The 18,540-nt window shown below is 42.7% G+C and overlaps 1 protein-coding gene across 1 annotated transcript in view; it reads right to left on the bottom strand.

Moving 5' to 3' along the window:
- LOC137375169 (erythroferrone-like) overlaps positions 1-16,186 on the bottom strand; it is a 305,058-nt gene extending 288,872 nt beyond the window's left edge. Inside the window, exon 1 of the mRNA XM_068041920.1 lies at positions 16,022-16,186. Within this exon, the coding sequence (XP_067898021.1) occupies positions 16,022-16,186 (165 nt within the window). The remainder of the gene's footprint in view (positions 1-16,021) is intronic.
- Positions 16,187-18,540: the final 2,354 nt, after the last annotated feature.

The following is an 18,540-nucleotide window of genomic DNA, read 5'->3' on the forward strand; positions in this document are numbered from 1 at the left end:
AGATCAGAGTATTTTCTAAATGACGAAAAGCTAGAACTCTAGAAGAACAGAGAGATTTAGGGGTCCAAATTAGAAGTCACTAAAAACTAGTGAACAGGTTCAAAAAATAATTTCAATGGCGAATGAAATACAAAGGGGTGGAAATTATGTACAGTTGTATAAAGTTCTGGTTGAACTGCATCTGGAATACTGCATTCATTTCCAGACACTGCCTCTCAGGAAAGATATATTGGCCAAGGAGGAGGTGCAGCACAAATTCACCAGAATGATTCCAGGGCTAAAAAAGTTAAATTATAAAGACTGGTTGCATAGACTAGGTTTGTATTCCCTTAAGTATAGAAGATTAAGGGATGATCTAATTGAGGTGTTGAAAACAATTAAAGGATTTGATAGAGTAGATAGGGAGAAATTATTTCCTCTGGTGTGGAAGCCCAGAACAAGGGGACATAACCTTAAAATTAGAGCTAGGCCATTTGGGGTAATGTCAAAAAGCACTTCTTCACACAAGGGGGAGCGGAAATCTGGAACTCACTCCCCCAAAACTCTGTTGAGGTTGTGGATCAACTGAAAATTTTAAAACTGAGATTGATAGATTTAAATGAGTTAAGCTAGAGTTCAGCCATGATCTAATTGAATGGCAGAACAGCCTTGAGGGGCTGAATGGCCTGCTCCTATTCCTATGTTTGCATACTGAAATGCATTTTGCCATTCTATCCACTTAATTTGCTCAAATCTCTCTGAAATTATCAGTCTCACCAGCATTTATCATCCAAATTTACTTTCTGTTCCCCAGCCAGACAGTTAAGGTTACCTTTGTACCTGAGCCGTAGACGTGGATTTTCATCCGGTGTCCTGCTTAAAATTAGATGGGATAGATGAATGAGAGCTGTCACAGCACGAGGATTCTACGAATGTGTTAACTAGAGGGGTCTGCAATCTGTTTGCCTAGAATCTGCAATGTACACAAACTTACAGAATTGAAGAACAAAGATCTCCTTACATATCGAGAGATCTAATCTTACATATTACAGTGAGTCTTCAAGGTAGCTTTGGTTAGGAAGAATAACCCCTTTGATCTCAATCTGCAACATTATGTTTTCATTATATTGTTTACCTGAGACATGGGGAGGAGGCTAAGGAGGAATGAAGGGCGCCATCATTTCAACGTAGTCCCCAAATCTAGGTAAATATTCAACATAATAAAATCAATTCTTCAATTCAATGCCAAAACTACTGACTGTGAAAACCATGAGGAATGCAGTATCAAACTCTCCCAGGTCAGGTAAAGTACTTCTTAGATACATCTCCCTCTATACTGGCCCATCAAATACGGCATGGGTTAGATACAGAGCAAAGTTCCCTCTACACTGTCCTATCGAACACTCCCAGGTTAGGAACAGGTCATGTTAGATATAGGATGAATCTTCCTCTTACACTGTCCCATCAAACACTCCCAGGCGAGGTGCAGCACAGGTTAGGTACAAAGTTAAGCTCCCTCTGCACTGTCCCATCAAACACTCTCAGGTCAAGTATAGCACAGCTTAGATACAGAGTAAAGCTCCCTACACTTTCCCAATGACATATGTCAGTCCGAACTCCGATAAAATGTCTCTTCCTGCACCAGTGTACCATTACTATTTCCCATGCTGAGTATTCCTTGATATCTCTGAGAGAGAATCTACACCAATCGCGAACACTGAGATTTTATTGTCCCCATCAGTATTTTCCTGCCCTAAATAAACTGGGGTGCCTCTTTGAATTGATATTATTATTGTACTGACTGGTAACATACGCAGTCAGTTTGGCACTGAGATAAGGCTGAGTGGCAGAGAATGCCAGGATTCAGGAATCTTTAAACCACAATTAAATAGGAAAATTTACTAGAATTATTGCTGGTACATGTGATGGAATTCTGGTAACTAATACTGTAATAAGCAAATTCCTGTATCAGTGCAATAACATTTATGTTACTATGAATAGCAAGTATCATGACAGAACTCCAGTATATACTGAGAACTGACCTTTGGCCCAACAAGCATGCACCTCTCATTGGATTATGTACATTTTGACCATCTTGGATCATCTGCAATTCAATTTCATTTCTCAGGGGCAGGACTTCTGAATGTGCCATTGGCTTCAAAGGGCATTGCTCAAATTCACTGATTTTGACCCAATATCATAATCCACCTGATTCAATCCAAAATCAGTTACATTCCTCACATGATATTCCAATATTCCCAATGGGACACAGGAATGCAAGTGTTTATCAGAAGTGTTCAATCACCTCTGTACCTAGCATTAGAATCTACAGTCCTGTTTTCAATTAGATATTTGTGCAGCTGCTTTTTAAAGGACCTAATCTGCACAGCCTGACAGCTGAAAACTTTAGGTAATTGCCAAGAGATCACTGTTGGAGATATTGGTATATAATTACTTGACACGTTCCGATGAGATTTCACTGTCTGCTATTTTAATGAAAGCATAAGCCCGTTTAAAGTGTAATACGAGTTGGTTAAGCAGGATGAGGGTAATGTTGGCAAGGCTGCAATCATTGCCCGTCCCTAGTTGGCAGGAGAAGATGGCGGTGAGCTTTCTCCTTGAACTGCTACAGCCTTGTGGTGATGGTTCTCCCACAATGGTGTTAGGCAGGAAATTCCAGGACTTTAATCCAGCAATAATGAAGGAATATTGTTGTATCTCAAAGTCAGGATGACCTGTGACTTGGAGAACAACTTATATTTGACATTGCCATGACATTGCTGCTTTTGTCCTTCTCTGGGGTAGAAGTTCCAGGGAGGGTGGTCCTGTCAAAGTAACCTTGGTGATTTGCTGCAGTACATCCTGTGGATTGTACATAGTGCAGCCACACTGTGTCACTGGTGGAGAGGATGAATAGAATTAAGTGGCCGTGGCACCAATCAAGCAAACTGCTCTGTTCTGAATGATGTTGAGCTTCCTTGAGTGTTATTGCAACTGCAACCATCAAAGCAAATTTTCTTGCACTCCTGCCTTAAATCTTGTAGATACTGGACTAGCTGGAGGAATCAGGAGGTGAGCCATTCAATGCAGACTGTCCAGCCTCTGCCATGGTTTTATAAGCTTGATGTTGAAATGGCTCGTCCAGTAAATCCAGTAATAGCAACCTCAAGCAAGATGTGAATGGTATTGACCTTGATGATGGTGGTGCTGTTGGAGGTCACTTGGCAGTCCAAGCTGAAATGATATCCAGGTCCTGCTGTTATGGGAAATGACTTGTTGAACAGATCAGCTGTGGCTGGAAAAAACATTTGTATACTAACATGCGGTTCTTGTGTAGACAAAGGACCATTCCCTGACATTCAACCTACAATGGGTGTTGATCACCGGACAGTGAGGGGGTGGGGAAGCGCATTCCAGGACCTTCTGGGGGTGATGCAATCCACAGGGGCCAGGACTGGTTGGACGCGCTGGTCACAGGACTAACTGGCTGTTCCAGGGTTTTTTGAACTGGCCACAGAGTGTTTGAACTCAGAAAGACTGGTTACTCCTAGACTGAGAAGATCTCTCCTGTCTGCTCCCATCTCTTTCGTCTGAACCACTGAAGACACATGAACCCCAGAGAGAAAAGTCTCCTGCAGTGAACAAGGTTTATGAAGAATACTGGGCCCCAACAAAAAGCAAGATCTATCTACAATCAAGGATTCTGCAGTGAGCTCGAAGAACCGTAACAAAAATTCTTCAGATATTGCCTCAAACTTTTCCACTTTATTTTTTCTTCTGTTCTTTTCTGTCTCTATTTGCATGTGTGTATCATGTATGCATACTAGCGTGGGCGCGTCGTGTATCCGCAGACGTCAACCGCAATAGAGTTTAAGTTCAAGTTTAATAAATTTCAACTTTTCTTCCTGAAACCTTTTGTGCTGGTTTCTTTGCCTTATAATTGGAAAGCATTGAACAAGGATTCACCATGGGTGAGCTAAAAACACGATGTGTTTAAAATTAAACCCTGTTACGGTAAGACCAGGTGAAGGCTGAGAGGGAACCCTAGATCTCTTTCTCACCTGGTCGTAACAATAGTTATGTTGCGTCAGGTATGACCCCATCCACTGAAGGGCTTTTGCATTGACACCCAACAGCTTCAGTTTTGTTTTGCTACTTGATACTGTACTCAATCGAATGATGTTGAGAGCAGCTGGTTTCACCTCTATCCTGACATTCAGCTTTTATGCCCATGTCTGGATCATGGCTGTGAAGAGTTTGGAATGAATGCTTTCAACCCTTTACTAATGATTGGGAGGAGGCTGATAGGGTGGCAATTGGCCAGGTTAGATTTATGCTTTTTCTGTGACTAGGATAGTCCTGGACAATCTTCTCACTATCCTAGCTGTACTGGAATAGCATGGCTTTGGAAGTGGCTAGCTTTATTGCACAGATATTCAGTATGACAGCATTCACAGTGTATAATTTTGTGATTGTAGTTTTGCTTAAGTGACCTGCATATGTCTTTTGTGCTTCTCAGTGTTGTAAAGTCCTGGATCGTGTTCCCTATCAGCACTCATTTTTCCAGTTCAATCTGTCAACCAACCCTCTTAATTTACCATTCTAGCCCCAGAATTCTCTTTATTTTTCTTTACTGAACCCACTCTAATCTATCAATGTCTCTTTGAAGGGCGGGTGCCTAAAGCAGCATGTAGCAGTGTATTAACCTGAATAAAGGATAGCTATTCTGATTCTTTGCTCATAGCAAGATACCTTACACACCATAAGCATGCAACAAAAGATAACGTGTCTGCTGTCTGACACTTCCCTCTATTGATTTTAATAAAGGGAATATTGTAGCCGGTGGGAGCTTGCTATGTGTGCACTTTAAATTAGTTTAGTTTGGGGTACAGCCTTCCGTTGAGTTAATAATTATTTCCTATGGAGGAAGGTTCATGTTTAGGTGAGGCCTATAGATACATCAACTGGGTATTCCAAGGTGGCCTTACAACAAAGGCCTGAAATAACTTTTTTAACAATAATATCACACATCTGACACAGATCATAGAAGATCAGTCCATTCATTAATCAGGTCCATATATTAATCGTGTGTAGGGGACCAATCTATTCATTAATTGGGGCAGGGGACCAGTCCATTCATTAATCAGGTACAGGGGACCAGTCCATTCATTAATCAGGTACAGGGGACCAGTCCATTCATTAATTGGGGGCGGGGACCAGCCCTTACACTGATGTCGTGAAAGAGATCAGCAGTCATTGACTGGGCCTCAAGCTTGACAGGAATCTGAATTGGTTTATGTCTGCGAGGGTGATCAGTCATTGCAGCAATTGGATACAAGAGTTTGGTAATTACTGCAATTCAGCCTCTCAGTCAGTGCAGCAATTACAGGACATCACTCAGCACAGGGATATGGATAGCGCCAGGCAGCAGAGATCAGTTATTGCGAGAATCAGATACAAGAGACAGGTCATTAGACTAGTCGGGGTGAATATCTGTCATTGCAGCAGCCAGTTAGAGAACATCAATCAGTCCTGAACTCAGGCCCAGCACCCTAATCACTACATTAATCAGAAAACTCCCCTATCTAGTAGTTACATCTTCACTGCATTTTTTTCTTTCTTTTCTGCCTTTTTTTCTGCTTCCTTCTTCCTCTTCTGATGGTGTTAACTCATGCTGGGGCTCAGCTTCCTGGGTGCCTGTCAGCTAAATGCCTGTGTGTCTCAACATTGAGTGTTGGTAGGATATATGACTGGAGGGGAATCACTGCCAACCCTGAACCTAGCATCCACATTTGCCTTTTCCAAATGGAGGTCACCTACCATAGATTAGGACTGGGGAACCTGACCAATTTCTCCCTTCCTCATAACCACTGAGCCAGTTGTAGTGCCCCTCCCAGTTGACATTGGAGAACTAGGCAACAATTGGTCTACATGAAGTTCAGTTTTGATACTTGATTTCTGTGCAGCGAACAGAATATTACATCATCATGCACTCACATCACATTGGTAAGCTCAAAACTGGGCATCCATGAGGCGCTCTGGGCCATCAGCAGCTGCAGAATTGTATTCAACTACAATATCAAACCTCATGTCCCTGCATATCCCTCACTCTACCATTACCAACAAGCCAGGGACCAATCCTCGTTCAATGAGGAGTGCGGGAAAGCATACCAGGAGCAGCACCAGGCATAGTTTAGAGATACAGCACTGAAACAGGCCCTTCGGCCCACCGAGTCTGTGCCGACCATCAACCACCCATTTATTCTAATCCTACACTAATCCCATATTCCTACCAAACATCCCCACCTGTCCCTATATTTCCCTACCATCTACCTATACTAGGGGCAATTGCTAATGGCCAATTTACCTATCAACCTGCAAGTCTTTGGCATGTGGGAGGAAACCGGAGCACCCGGAGGAAACCCACGCAGACACAGGGAGAACTTGCAAACTCCACACAGGCAGTACCTAGAATTGAACCCGGGTCACTGGAGCTGTGAGGCTGCGGTGCTAACCACTGCGCCACTGTGCCGCCCTTAAAAGTGAGATGCCAACCTGGTGAAGCTATAACACAGGACTACATGCATGCTAAACAGCGGAAGAAGCATGTGATAGACAGAACAAAGTGATCCCATAACCAATGGATTAGGTCAAAGTGCTGCAGTTGTGCCACATCCAGTCATGGCTGGTGGACAATAAAACAACTGACAGGAGGAGGAGGCTCCACAAACATCCCATCCTCAATGATGGGGGAGCCCAGAACATCAGTGCTGAAGGATTTGCAACTATCTTTAGCCAGAAGTGCCAAGTGGATGATCCATCTCGGCCTCCTTCTGAGGTCTGTCCCCAGCATCACGGATGCCTGCCTTCAGCCAATTCGATTCACTTCTCATGATATCAAGGAACAGCTGAAGGCACTGGATATAGCAAAAGCTATGGGCCTTGACAACGTCCCAAGCATACTGAAGACGTGCTCAAGAATTAGCTGCACCCCTAGCCAAGCTGTTCCAGCACAGCTACAACACTGGCATCTACCAGACAATGTGGAAAATTGCCCATGTCCACAAAATGCAGGCCAAATCCAATCCGGCCAATTACCAACCCATCAGTTTACTCTCAATCATCAGTAAAGTAATGGAAGGTATGGTCAACAGTGCTATCAAGCAGCACCTACTCAGCGATAACCTGTGCACTGGTGCTCAGTTTGGCTACTGCAAGGGCCACTTGGCTCCAGACCTCATTGCAGTCTTGGTCCAACATGGACAAAAGAGATGAATTCAAGAAGTGAGGTGAGAGTGACTGCCCTTGAGATCAAGGCAGCATTAGATCGAGTATGGCATCAAAGAACCCTAGCAAAACTGGAGTCAATGGAAATTAGGGGGAAAGCTCTTCACTGGTTGGAGTTATACCAAGCACAAAGTAAGGTGGTTGTGGTTGTTGGAAGTTAATCATTTCAGCCCCTGGACATCGCTGCAGGAGTTCATTGGATCAGTGACAAAGACCCAACCATCTTCAGCTGCTTCAATAATGAACGTCCCTCCATCATAAGGTCAGAAGTGGGGATGTTTGCTGATATTGCACAGTGTTCAGTACCATTCGCAATTCCTCAGATACCGAAGCAGTCTGTGTCCATATGCAGCAAGACATTCAGGCTTGGGCTGATAAGTGGCAAGTAACATTCACCCCACACACTGCCAGGCTATGACCATCTCCAACAAGAGAGAATTTAACTGTCTCCCCTTAATATTCAATGGCATTACCATCGCTGAATTCCCCACTATCAACATCCTGGAGGTTACCATTGACCAGAAACTTAACTGGACCAGCCACATAAATACTGTGCTCACAAGAGCAGGTCAGAGGCTCGGAATTCTGCGACTCTGCTTCTGACTCCTGAAAGCCTGTCCACCATCTACAAGGCACAAGTCAGGAGAGTGATGGAATACTCTCCACTTGCTTGGATGAATGCAGCTCCAACAACACTCAAGAAGCTCAACACCATCCAGAACAAAGCAGTCTGTTTAATCGGCACCCCATCCAACACCTTAAACATTTACTGCCCCCACCACCGACGTACAATGGCAGCAGTGTGTACCATCTAAAAAGTGCACTGCAGCAACTCGCCAAGGCTTTTTAGACAGCATCTTCCAAACCTGTGACCTCTACCACAAGGGCAACTGATGCATCGGAACATTACCACCCGCAGGTTTCTCTCCAAGCCACATACCATCGTGACTTTGAACTATGTTGCCATTCCTTCACTGTCGCTGGGTCAAAATCTTGGAACTCCCTCACTGATTGCACTGTGGATGTGCCTACACTACATAGACTGCACAAGTTCAAGAAAGCAGCTCATCATCACCTTCTCAAGGGCAATTCGGGATGGGCGATAAATTCTGGCCTTGCCAGCAATGCTCACATTGAATAAAAAACAACCAAAAAAATTGGTTTCTTCCCAAAATTCTCCTGTTTATTAAACTGTGTAAGGAACATGCTCTGAAGACATTTCGGTCTCTTTTGGATTGATTCTATTTCTCTTGTCTTTTGTGCCAATTTTTCTGCCTCTGTGTAAGTAAACAAATACATTTAACTCGTAACTTTAGCCTGAATGTGATGGTTTGACAGTGGGTATCCATGAGGTATCTGGTGCAATGTACTTTAGGTAAGGGGTAACTATTAGTCCTGAGGCATATATTCCACTCACAGCATAAGTAAACAGATTCTTAGGAGACGCAGTCTCTCGAATGGAACTGCTATTTGTTGTGAGCACTAGTTTAAATTGTTGGGCGAAAGTATTAACCATTATGCTATAGATCTGGTGTCCAGCACAGGGTTAGATTTCACCCTGATGTACGAGGTGGAGTGAAGGTCATACCATGCAATAGAAATGAAAGTCCATGATTTTTAAAAGCTACTTACAGTGACTGGAATGATACCAGACCATAGCAATTTGGGTTACACGGAGAGTTTTAAGATGTTGCACGTTAGAGGAAAAGTCACTTTAAGATGACCTCACAAATGTTTTCAAAAGTATAAAGGAGCTTGATATGTTGACACTGACAGAAGGCTTAAAAGGTAAGGAGTATTATTTGAAAATTTGGAGTAAATGAATCTACTTCTCAGGAAGGCCATTAGACATAAAATAAATGGGCCATTGAAAGAAACGGTGTAGATGACTTCAAGAAACAACTGGATGTGCTTCTGGGTAGAGTTTATTGAGGGATATGATTAGAATGTGAGTAATCACAGGGATAGTCTTATTCCTCATAATTCTTAAGTTCTAATGCACCACTTTTAGATGCTGCTTTCAACAAAACTAAGGGAGAAATCATCAGATTAACTGCAGCTAGCCTGAACACATAGAAACACATCTTTGTTGGAATAACTGTGTGATACTTCATCATTTCAATCTACTGATGATCTTCTGCATTGCTGGCGTACCTGGCTTCTTGCCTGTGTTTGATGTCAAGTTAGGAGGATCCTGATCATCAGAATCTGCTATAGTTTTGTGACACTGCACCTCACACATTGACCATAGGAAGCATTCAGTGACATCTAAATCAAGAAGTCTGCTGGACCTATGCTGAGATAGTTGTTTATATCCAGATGTGACTTCATAATTTCAATAGCAACAGCTATGCACCTCCCCCAACCCCCCCCAACCTCCAACCCGTGACCTCCACCACCTAGAAGGACAAGGGCAGAAGGTGCATGGAAACACCACCACTCCCAGGTATCTGTCCAAGTCACTCAATATCCTGACTTGGACGTATGTTGCCGTTCCTTCATTGTTGTTCATTCAAAGTCCTGCAACTCCCCCCCTAACAGCACTGTGGGAGCACCTTCACCACAGGGCCTGCAGTGGTTCAAGAAGGCGGCTCACCACCACCTTCTCAAAGGCAACTAGCAATGGGCAACAGCTGAAGGAGCATAGTGATGTCTAAGTAGAACCCTCTTACAAACACAAAGCGTGGGATTAGAGAAGGTAATTCAGTCTATCGAGCCTGTCCACGACACAGATCAAATACAACCTGCTCTCTTGTGGACTCAACCCAATACATTTAAGCCATTAAGGAAAGGTTTTCTAAAATTTGCTTTTCCAAAAATTTCTCAGATCAAATACAAAACCAGCCTACTTAAGAGTACAGGTTTCACGGATGCAGAAAGAAATGCTGTTCCAGATCAGGTGCAGCATGGGCTAGATACAATGTCCCATCAAGCACTCTTAATTCAGGTCTTGCCAGCAATGCCCACATCCGGAGAATGAGTTTTAAAATATCTCATGTGGAACAGGAATGACTGCAGGAGGATTGAATGTTTTTGACATACAAGAACTTATAAAACTTCTCAAGAATCCCAGGTGAAAGGCCAAAACCCAGAGTGAAGGACACCACCAATGCTGAGCAAAGCAGTAGAAATGTCTGGATGAATCAGAATGTAATAGTTCAGAAAGATATTAGGCGGTAGCTTACTGAAGCCCATACAGTGCACATGTACATGTGACTTTTAACAGGAGCCCTCTCTATGGATTTCAGGGAAGGTTAGTGAGGTTTCAGCTTCTGCCCCACAATCTCTAATAGAAAGAAGTGTGCCCTCTACTGGTAGTTGGCAGAATGGCACATGCTCTCCAGCCTTCAGCTTCTTCACCATTTAGGAGTTCATGGGAGCAGGGTTCAAAGGTCAGAAAAAGAGGCTCACAAAAGAAATTGCCAACAACATTCTAGATTGAATAGTGTTCAAAAGACTCAATTCAGTTAATGAACGATCATAAATTGGAAATCCCTGAGCTAACTGCAGGACTCATTTGTTTCTTTCCCAGCTGTGTTACCTCCTAAGATATGTGATGGAAGAGGATCATAACTAGAGAGAATACTCTGTCTTGGGGAAAATTACTCTGTATCTAACTTGTATTGTGTCTGCCCTGGCAGCGTTTGATGGGATAGTGTAACAGAAGCATTACTCTGAATCCATGCTGTACCAGACCTGGGAGTATTTGATGGGACAGTGTAGAGACCTTACTCTGTATCTAACCCATCCTGTATCTGATCTGGAATGAGATTTCACTCTGCATCCGAGAAACCTTTACTCTTAAGCAGGTTGGTTTTGTACTTGATCTGAGAATGAACCATTTGGGAAATCTTTGAAAAGCAAATTTTAGATAACTTTCCACAATGGCTTAAATGTATTGGGTTGAGTCCACAAGAGAGCAGGTTGTATTTGATCTGTGTAGTGGGCAGGCTCGATAGACTGAATTACCTTCTCTAATCCCCCGCTTTATGTTTGTAAGAGGGTTCTATGTAGACATTATCACTATACTCCTTCAGCTGTTCTAAACATAAACTTCACCTATCATTTAAGCAAAGTGGCCTTCATCTCCCTCGGGCACCTTCTGTCCTGCAAATCTGATTAGTGGGGATTAAATTGAAAAGTATCACAAAGTACAAAATACATTGTAATAATCTTCCCAAAGTATCATAAACTGCTTCACTGCCAACCATCCATAAAATATACAGGCCTCTCTTCAATTCTGTTTTCAGATAGCAGTTTAAAAATGTACTTATCTCTATATTTACAGAGCCAATGAGTCAAAGAGGCAGAACTTTACAGCAGGGTCGGAGGTCATCACTAAACTGGGTATGTTCAAAATGTTATTTGAAGCTGGGGTGGAGTAAAAATGTTCGCAATGATTGGCCAGGTAGGCCAGATTGGTCTTTACTAATCCTCTACGTTTCCATGTTCCACCCAGATACCTTCTTCATATTAGAAATATGAAGGGGTGAGTATTCCATCACACTACTGATTTGAGTCTTGGTGGTGGAGTGGTTTTATGGGGTCAATAGGTAAGCCACTTGTCACAGAGCATCCTAACTCTTATAGTCATGGTGTTGATATGGCTGGTCCAATTATGTTTCCGGTCAGTTACGATCTCAAGATGTTGATGATGGGGGACTCAGTGATGATGGTTAAATTGCAGATCAAGAGAAGATAACAGAGCTCGATCTTCTCCTACCACCTCCCTAACCACGTGACTCCATTCACTTTAATACTAGGAATCAATTTTTATAATGAGTCCTTTATATATTGTTTATCACATGACTGATGAATATCCATATTTACAACATCCACCACATTCTTTTTATCCATGATCTCTGACTTCCTCGAAAAATGTTATTAAATTCATCAATCAGGACCTATCCTTTATAAATCCCTTCTTAGTCCATGCATTTTTTAAGAGTTCACTGGTTTAATGAAATTAAACTATATCCATAATCTCTGATTTCTTTTCCTGCTAAATCTTTTATATTTCTTATTGTTGTCTGTATTAGCTCCTCTACATTTATCACATGCCTCATTTTTAAACCTCATTTTCTCTCCAACTTTTATATTGACCCATCGAGTCTCTTATTCTCTTAGTCAGAATGTATATAATCTGTATCTTACCCATCTCATATATCTCCTTCAAACGGTCCACTATTTTATCAGCACTTTTCTAACCAATTAATCTGGGCACGATTTACTGACGTTAGCCCATTTCCAGTCCCACACCTGTACCTTGGGCTCCATTTTGGTAGCTTTTCAATGTGAACATTATCCGGCTCTGGTCATTATAAAGTAAGTGGTCTGCTATTTTTCTGTCACCTACTTGGCCCGCCTCTTTATCCAGAACAGATCCAATGTCGCATCCTTCCTTATTGGAGGTACAGCATGCTAATTAAGGAGACAGCCCTAAGGAATTTATTCTAAGATCCCATTTGGACAACTTTTGTCTTATCCCAGTGTACCTTAGAATAATTGTCCTCTATAATTACATCTCTGCCGCAGCTACAAACCTTCAAAGCTCACTCTCATTTTCTTCCCAACTATTCAATGTTGTGATGTACTCCCAACATGGAAACTGCTCTCTTATCATTTCCTGACTCAAGTCTGACGTTGTCTGACTGTCACCATCAATGAGAACTTTTCTTTCTATGGTTGCATTCATGATTTCAATTAATAAGACCACTCATTCCTTTTCTTCTCTTTCTATCTCGCCTGAAAATGTTTTGGTGACACATTCAGTTTTGCAATTTCACCCTGCAGCAGCAAAGTTTTGATTAAGGCTACAATCTTATGTCCCTCCATTTTAATTATTGTTGCTAGTTCCCAGACTAATGCTTTTCATATTCACGTATAAACACTATGCTTGATCCATTCCAAGTCTTGGGAATGGTTTGTCCTTCTCTATTTTCCTTATTCGTTTCTCAATTTCTATCTTCTCAGCTTCTGTCCTATCTATCCTCAAGAATTTCCATTTATGTAGGTAATGGTGCCATTTGAAGCTTCTGGAATGTATTGCGTGCTGTGGTTTCATACTGTCCCTTTAAGTAGACAGTGGTGTCGTTTGAATATTCTGGAATGTATTGCGTGCTGTGGTTTCATACTGTCCCTTTAAGTAGACAGTGGTGTCGTTTGAATATTCTGGAATGTATCGCGTGCTGTGCCTATCGAGTGATATCAGACTGAAGCTTGGTATCATGTTCATCATCACTGAGCTTTCTTGGCACACAAAGATACCACTAACGCCCTGGGCTGGACAATCCCATCTCTAACAGGCGTGGGCTAAGATTCTTAGCAGGTTTTCGTGAGGTTGCTAGACAAAACAGCTCACCAGTTTACAAACATCAGTGATTTTACCCCTCAGTCTCCACATCTTCATTGTGTCTTTCTTGTTTATCACTGATTAGATCCCAGTCTGTAACTCACTGCTGGGTATCCATTATTATACATGTAAATTATCTAAACCTCATCAAATAGCCTCACTTTCTCAAGCCTCCAGATCAGTAGGAACCTCATTATGGGGCCTCATACTCCCCATGGCCTCAGCCACAGGCTTCCCATTCCACCTGGTCTCAACCGCATGCTCCCTCACAAGTTGTGCTTCCACTCATTCTTCCTGTTCCCCCCCCAAAAATCACTTACTTTCGCTTTTAGCTGTAAGGTACTTCCCATCTTCTTGTATCCTTTCAACCTACTGTCACTTTGTTTCAAAGCAGTTTTTTTACTTTGGCAGCTCCTGAGCAGTATCAGTATCCCTTGGCCCCCAGCTCTGCTCTCCTCCACTCCCAGCCTTTAAATTTCCTCTGCTTTCCCAGTCCCCATCTCCCTGCCACCGCTCCCCCCACCCCAACGCCTCCCCCGCAAGCCATTTTTCCACATTTGTGAACTTTTTAAAAAGGTAAATGGTACAAACTGAGTAAACCAGTATAAGAATATCTGATAGAAGACAATGGGGGATCATATGGGTTACAGGGGGAGTTCAAGGGAAAAATGAGGAATGAAAGACCTGCAGGATAGAGGGGAGACAGACAGCAAGGCAGACTTATAGAGAGAGGGGGTGGAATGAGAAAAAGAGACGGAGGCAAATAAAAGATGGGACAGGCAAACAGTAAAAGCGAAAGGGTGCAAGAGAAGCAGAAAGGCAAAGCTCAATTAACAACTTAGCAACTTTTTGACTAGCATCCAGTCTGTAACTCACTCCTGGGTATCGATTATTCTTTATATATAAGCTACTCAAAACCCATGATTAGATTCCAGTCTATAACTCACTCCGGGGTATCCGTTATTCTATATATCAACTACCCAAACCTCTTGATTAGATTCCATCCTGTAACTTACTCCCGGGTATCCATTATTCTATGTATAAACCATGTGAACCTCTGATTAGATTCCAGCCTGTAACTCGCTCCTAGGCAATATTCCCTCTAAGCTGCGTGACTGTGCAGCAACTCGAAAATTCCTGCACAGGCCGTGCACAAGTCAACCCTTTTAATTTACCACGTGTGATCGGCTGTACAAAAATGTTTAAAGGGCCTGTCACTTAGACAATTTCACGTGCACTACAAAAAAGAATTCGAGGGTATGTTGCTCCTGGATATCCATTATTCGATATATAAAGCACCTGAACCCCTCGATTTAATTCCAGTCTGTAACACACTCCTGCATATCCATTATTCTATTTGTAAACCATATGGAAACTTCATTAGATTTCAACCTCCAACTCACTCTCTCTATCCAATATTCTATATATAAACCATTCAAATCTTTTGATTAATGTCCAACCTGTCATTCACTCGACGAGTGTCTATCATTCTATATGTGAATCATTTGAAGTGCTTGATTAGATTCCTTCTAACTGATTCCCAGGGTGTCTGTTATTTTATATATAAACCATACAAACCATAGGGCAGCACAGTGGCGCAGTGGTTAGCACCGCAGCCTCACAGCTCCAGCGACCCGGGTCCAATTCCGGGTACTGCCTGTGTGGAGTTTGCAAGTTCTCCCTGTGTCTGCGTGGGTTTCCTCCGGGTGCTCCGGTTTCCTCCCACATGTCAAAGACTTGCAGGTTGATAGGTAAATTGGCCATTATAAATTGCCCCTAGTATAGGTAGGTGGTAGGGAAATATAGGGACAGGTTGGGATGTGGTAGGAATATGGAATTAGTGTAGGATTAGTATAAATGGGTGGTTGATGGTCGGCACAGACTCGGTGGGCCGAAGGGCCTGTTTCAGTGCTGTATCACTAAACTAAACTAAAACTTTTGATTAAATTCCAGTCTGTAACCCTCACTCCCAGGCTGCCTGTTAGTTTATACATAAACCATCTGAACTCCTCTATTAGATTCCATCCTGTACCTCACTCTCTGTATCCATTAATCTATATATAAACCATAAAAACCCTTTGCTTATTTCCAGCCTGTAACTCACTACTCCCAGGGTGTCTGTCATTGCAGCTATAAACAATCTGAATACCTCAATTACACTGCAGTCTGTAACACACCACTTAGAAATACAATTCTCTTATTCATTTAAGATTCTAAAACATTCCAAATCTTTTAAAAAGCAGAAAAATAGAACAACGGCTGATTCAAAACATTCGGACTTGCATGCTCTCCCCACTGTGCGCTCGCTGACTTACACACTCACCCACCTGCACATTCACTCACTTATACGCTTGCTCACCTGTACGTTCACTCACTTGCTCGCTTACTTGTGGTTTCACTTACCTGTTGACTGTCTGGAACATTTATTATTTGGTCCAGACCCTTTTCCATTGGCAGAGGTTTTCTCCCCATGGTTCTCACAACACTCCGATCGGACTGCACCAATTTAAACAGTACAAAGTCGACACACAATGTCACAGTCAGGAGCACTGCAAGTGAGGCCGCCATTTGATTCTGCATATGCTACTGTCCACAGCAAGACAAATATAAGCATAAATAAAATGTTGTGAAATTAAACTTTCTCTTTCCCACAGTCTATGAATTCAGTATATTTCACCGCCTTTCACCTGGAGATTGTAGATCCAGTTTACAGTTTACACTGGGGATTGCAGGTTCCTACACAGAGATGTCGAAGACCCACTTTTAGTTGAATCTCACATTCGAAGGTTTTCTTCTTACATGCTGTTACTGTTGATCCACAAGCTGTGTTCTTGAATAAACTTGTAAAAGGAAGAATGAAGTTATGTTGCAAGGAAAATGATCCCTCTTTGGTGTTACTCGTTTTCCTTTAAGCACAGTTCACTTGTGCCTCATTCACTATTTGTCTGAATGTGTCTTTGGATAAAAGTTTGGAGAGAACTGATCTGCCACTGCTTTAAAGAAAAGCTCTGGAAAGGCACTCTAATTGCAAACTCAGTCCAGGCAAATAAACACTTTCCTCATCATTTCTAACAATGAAACCTGGAAGGTGCCTTGCTTTGAGAATCAGCCTTCTCTTTGAGGTGATAGCAAGTTAGTCCCTGAAGTCCAGCTGATGATTGCCTGCCCTCTAATCCTCAGGTGACAGTGCTGCCCTGGCATATTCTGCCTCCCATCTCCTTCGACTAAACATGTAAAGGTTTCTTTCTGCCTCTCACTGCCTCTTGTGGCGTTTCTCTGTGTAAATATCTGACCTTCTGTCAAGCTGATGCTCAGGTTCCCGCCTCAGCCCTGCCAGACAACAACAGGCTTCTTCTCATTCCACACCTACTTCAAGCTACAGAACTTAACTCTGTAACAGCCACAGTGCTCAGCAATACCATTTCTTGTCATTTTTCTGTCTCAGAAGCACACACAGGGTAAAAGGGAACACTTCATTCCTATCAAGTACTGTGTAGTTTGAGTGCATCTCGGTTTCAGCTCCTGAATGTGTACAGTACACCTGAGTTAAAAAGAATGATTCAGTCCTGTCTAGTTTAAGATATGTCTCAGTATTAGCTCATGTATCTGCACAGTCAGTTTTATCCTGTACCTGACCAGTGACAATGTCAAGGGAGCTGTACTCTGCATTACTCCCTCCTATACTTGACTACCAACTTATCAGTGTTGTCATCAAAGTATAAATTTTCCGACTGCATCCTCCTGACCACAGACCCTTGGCTGCTGGAAACATGTATCAGAATCTCATGTGAACATTTAAGTACAGTCCATTAATTTCAGTGAATGGGAAATCATGGACTGCATAATTTCTTCATGTCAGAAGGGAGTTGCAATCTTTAACCTGATAAATACTGTCAGCAACATTTGAGAAAGGCAGTTCAGGCACCAAGGTGGGATACTTCCCTAGTATTGACAATGCTTATCATGAGGGCACTGCATCGCCAGGACTGGCTCTTTCTGACAGAGTCCCGATTGACGAGGGAGCAGGTTTTCTTCGTGACGCTTGGACATGAAGGGTTCCACAGCTACTGTGCTGATAGGAAAATCCGGCACGGTGGAGGGAGAGAAGGGCCTGTATCTCCAACACAGAGGACAGCAATTGTTCAACATACAAAAAACAGCCAGGATGCAAAATAAAGGGGAAAACATAAATTGCTGTCCAGGAAAACTCCACAGGGCCACTCCGCAAAACACAAAGTTCCATGGAGCTACTTTAGATGAGTGGTTCTCAAACCTTTTCATCTGCAGACCACTTAGGACAAAAGATGCCTCAGACCACCTATCGGTCCTGCCCCACTCACTTTTACTTGCCTTCACAGAAAAACTCATCAGAATTAATGGGAAGAATGGCGCTGCTTTTGACGAGACACCAATGAGGTGATGTCTGGTTCCAAACTGGAGAGCTTCAGTCTCATGTCAGGATCCAGGTTCAGCCAGTTCCTCTTTGTTTTCAGACCCACAAGTGTTGAAAATCTGATCTTGCAGTTGTATGTCGCAACAGTAACATAAATCCTGCTTATACAACTACATTGTTGTTGCTCACGCTTATGACGACTTGTGGTGCGCACATGAGAGCCGGTCTGGTTGTGTGATGTCACGCGGTGGTGGGGGATGCGGATGCTGGCCTGTTCTCTTGTATGGCCTCAGCCGTGGTGTTGTGCGTCAGTGACTTGCATTTTGGACCAGCCTGCAGACCACCTGGAGGACCACACTTTGTCAGCCACTGCTTTAGATTAACAAAGGATTCATCAGTCAGGAATCCTCCCAAAACCCACACTCGGAACCAGAGCAAACTATGTTATATAGAATAACACAGAATTTACATCACAGATACAGGCCATTTGGTCTAATTGGTCCATCCTGGTGTTCATGCTCCACAAGGG

Source organism: Heterodontus francisci, chromosome 11 (assembly GCF_036365525.1).
Source record: "Heterodontus francisci isolate sHetFra1 chromosome 11, sHetFra1.hap1, whole genome shotgun sequence".
In the NCBI taxonomy this organism is placed as follows: Eukaryota; Metazoa; Chordata; class Chondrichthyes; order Heterodontiformes; family Heterodontidae; genus Heterodontus; species Heterodontus francisci.